The 2076-nt window shown below is 56.2% G+C and overlaps 1 protein-coding gene across 1 annotated transcript in view; it reads right to left on the bottom strand.

Annotated features, from left to right (window-relative positions):
* ZNF296 (zinc finger protein 296) overlaps positions 1-1962 on the bottom strand; it is a 4711-nt gene extending 2749 nt beyond the window's left edge. Inside the window, exon 1 of the mRNA XM_007458544.1 lies at positions 1762-1962. Coding sequence (XP_007458606.1) covers positions 1762-1822 — 61 coding nt within the window. The 5' untranslated portion in view covers positions 1823-1962. The remainder of the gene's footprint in view (positions 1-1761) is intronic.
* Positions 1963-2076: the final 114 nt, after the last annotated feature.

The raw sequence follows: 2076 nt of genomic DNA, 5'->3' as shown, positions 1-2076 counted from the left end.
CAAAAAAAAAAAAAAAAAAAAGAAAAAAGAAAAAAAGTTAGAGCAGAGTGATGGATGGGGGGATGTTATTTTATTACTGGGGTTAGGAAGGCCTTGCTGAGCAGGTGACCCAATTCAGTGTGCTAGGCACCTGCCACCTGCCACGCTCAGCTCCCTCTCACAACTTTCCTTCAAGACAGGAAATAAGACCTCCATTTTCCAGACGGGAAAACTGAGGCAAAGAGACCTTTCCCCAAGGTCACACAGCTAGGAATGGGTGGAGCTGGGGTTTCAATCCAGAAACCCAGGGAGTGGGAGATAGAGGTTTTCCAGAAAAAAGATTGGTTTAATAATCAAAACAGCTCTTGATAACTGAGTGGGTTTCTGTGCCAGGCCCCAGGCTCCTGGGTCCCATGCATGATCCCCTTTTCCTGCCTTACAGAAGAGGGAGCCAAGGTCTAAATGGGGTGAAGGTTAGCAGCCACCTAGAGAGGTAGGGGTGTGGATGGTGAGCTAGGTTCCCCTCCCTCTGCATGGAACCCAAATTGAGAGTCCTCCAAATCAAGATACTCCAGGTACTGTCAGTAAGGTACTGCCAGATCTATTTGCCTTTACGTCTTGGATGGGGGTGGCTTTCCTGATGCAACACCAAGGTCCAGAGCATAGGTGGGGTCGGAGAGGGCGGGCCTGGCCTGACTTCCAGCTGGCTCTCCTGCTCCCTAGCTGTGTGACCTTGGGCAAGAAATACCCCTCTCTGAGCCTCAGTTTCCTCATTTGCTAGAATATGGGGATCCTAGGGGTCTTCTCCCTTTAGACTTGCTGTGAGCTCAGAACCAGCTGAAGAGTCGTGATCCATCAAGCCCTCAGTAAACATTAGCTGAGGTGTCCACAATTCTCCCAAGGCCAAGCACCTAAGAGTGTATTGTTCTAATGATCCCATCACAGCCCCTCCTTTGCCCACCAGGCTCTAACTCTACAGCTGAGCCAATCATAATCCCCCCCCCCATCCCACCACAGGACCCTCTCCCTGGCCCAGCCCTGAATATAATTCCATTTCTCACAAATCCCCAGGAGCACATGGCCCAGAGACTGGAAATCTAGAGCTGTGGATGAGCCCCATAATCAACGCTGACCAAAAGCTCAGCTCGCCAAGAGTCTAGTACCAAGTTAAGAGTTTTAATTCCTACCAAAGGGGAGGAACCCAGGTATCCAGGCACCCAGGACCTGGCTCAAAACAGGGCCTTCCCAGCATGCAAGGCTGGGAGATTCCATCAGGGAGGGAAACCAGAAGTCCCTTCCCTGGCTCTGAGCAAATGCCCAGCACCTCAATCAGAAGTGATAAAGAGGTGGAGGGGGTGACAACACCCCCCGGTCCAGCTGGCCTCAGCTCCCCTCCCCCAGGCCGCTGCCCTCCCCAGAGGTGCCCCCTGCTGCCACACTGGTCCAGCCACCTGGCCAGTTATTTCTGGCCAAGGGGAAGGAGAAGTGAAACCAGATTGGGGGGGTGTGTATGGCAAATCCCCAGACCAGTCTTCTGGGGCTGGCCACACCCTGTGGGTGGCCCTGCTTCCCTGCCCAGCCCCCATCCTCACCCACCACCCTCACCACCACTAGTCTCAGCCCTAGGACAGGGCAGGCTCTAGCCACGCCTAGGCTGCACCCGGTGGGGAGCCAGAAAGGGGAAGTACGCTCACTGCCCCGCCTGTCCAGGTCAGCCCCTTCTCCCACAGGAAGCTGGGCCCTTGAACTTGAGACCAGGGACGGCATTCCGGCTTTACTCACCTGAGCCCTGGCAGGGGCTGGGGCCTCTGAAGAGCTGACAGCCCAGCTTCTTGTGGTCCATGAAAGCAGTGATGGCCTCCAACGGGAAAGTCTGCAGGCAGCGGCCGCAGGTCAACAGATCTGGGTGTTTGTCGGTCCACGGCTGGCGGTCTGCAGGGAGGAAGCGGGTGGTGAGCGTGGGGTGGGGCCAGGATGGGGCCTGGGGGTGCCGAGGGAGAGGGGAAACCCGAAGGTCAAAAGGGGGGCTGGAGGCCAGGACCTGGCGAGGAAAATAATAAGGCAGGGGGGGTTAGTGCGGGTGGGGGGGGGGCGGGG

The sequence above is a fragment of the Lipotes vexillifer genome, unplaced genomic scaffold (genome assembly GCF_000442215.2).
Source record: "Lipotes vexillifer unplaced genomic scaffold, Lipotes_vexillifer_v1.1 scaffold371, whole genome shotgun sequence".
Taxonomy (NCBI): Eukaryota; Metazoa; Chordata; class Mammalia; order Artiodactyla; family Lipotidae; genus Lipotes; species Lipotes vexillifer.
The sequence above is the reverse complement of the archived record's forward strand: the minus strand, read 5'-3'. Positions and strand labels throughout refer to the sequence as shown.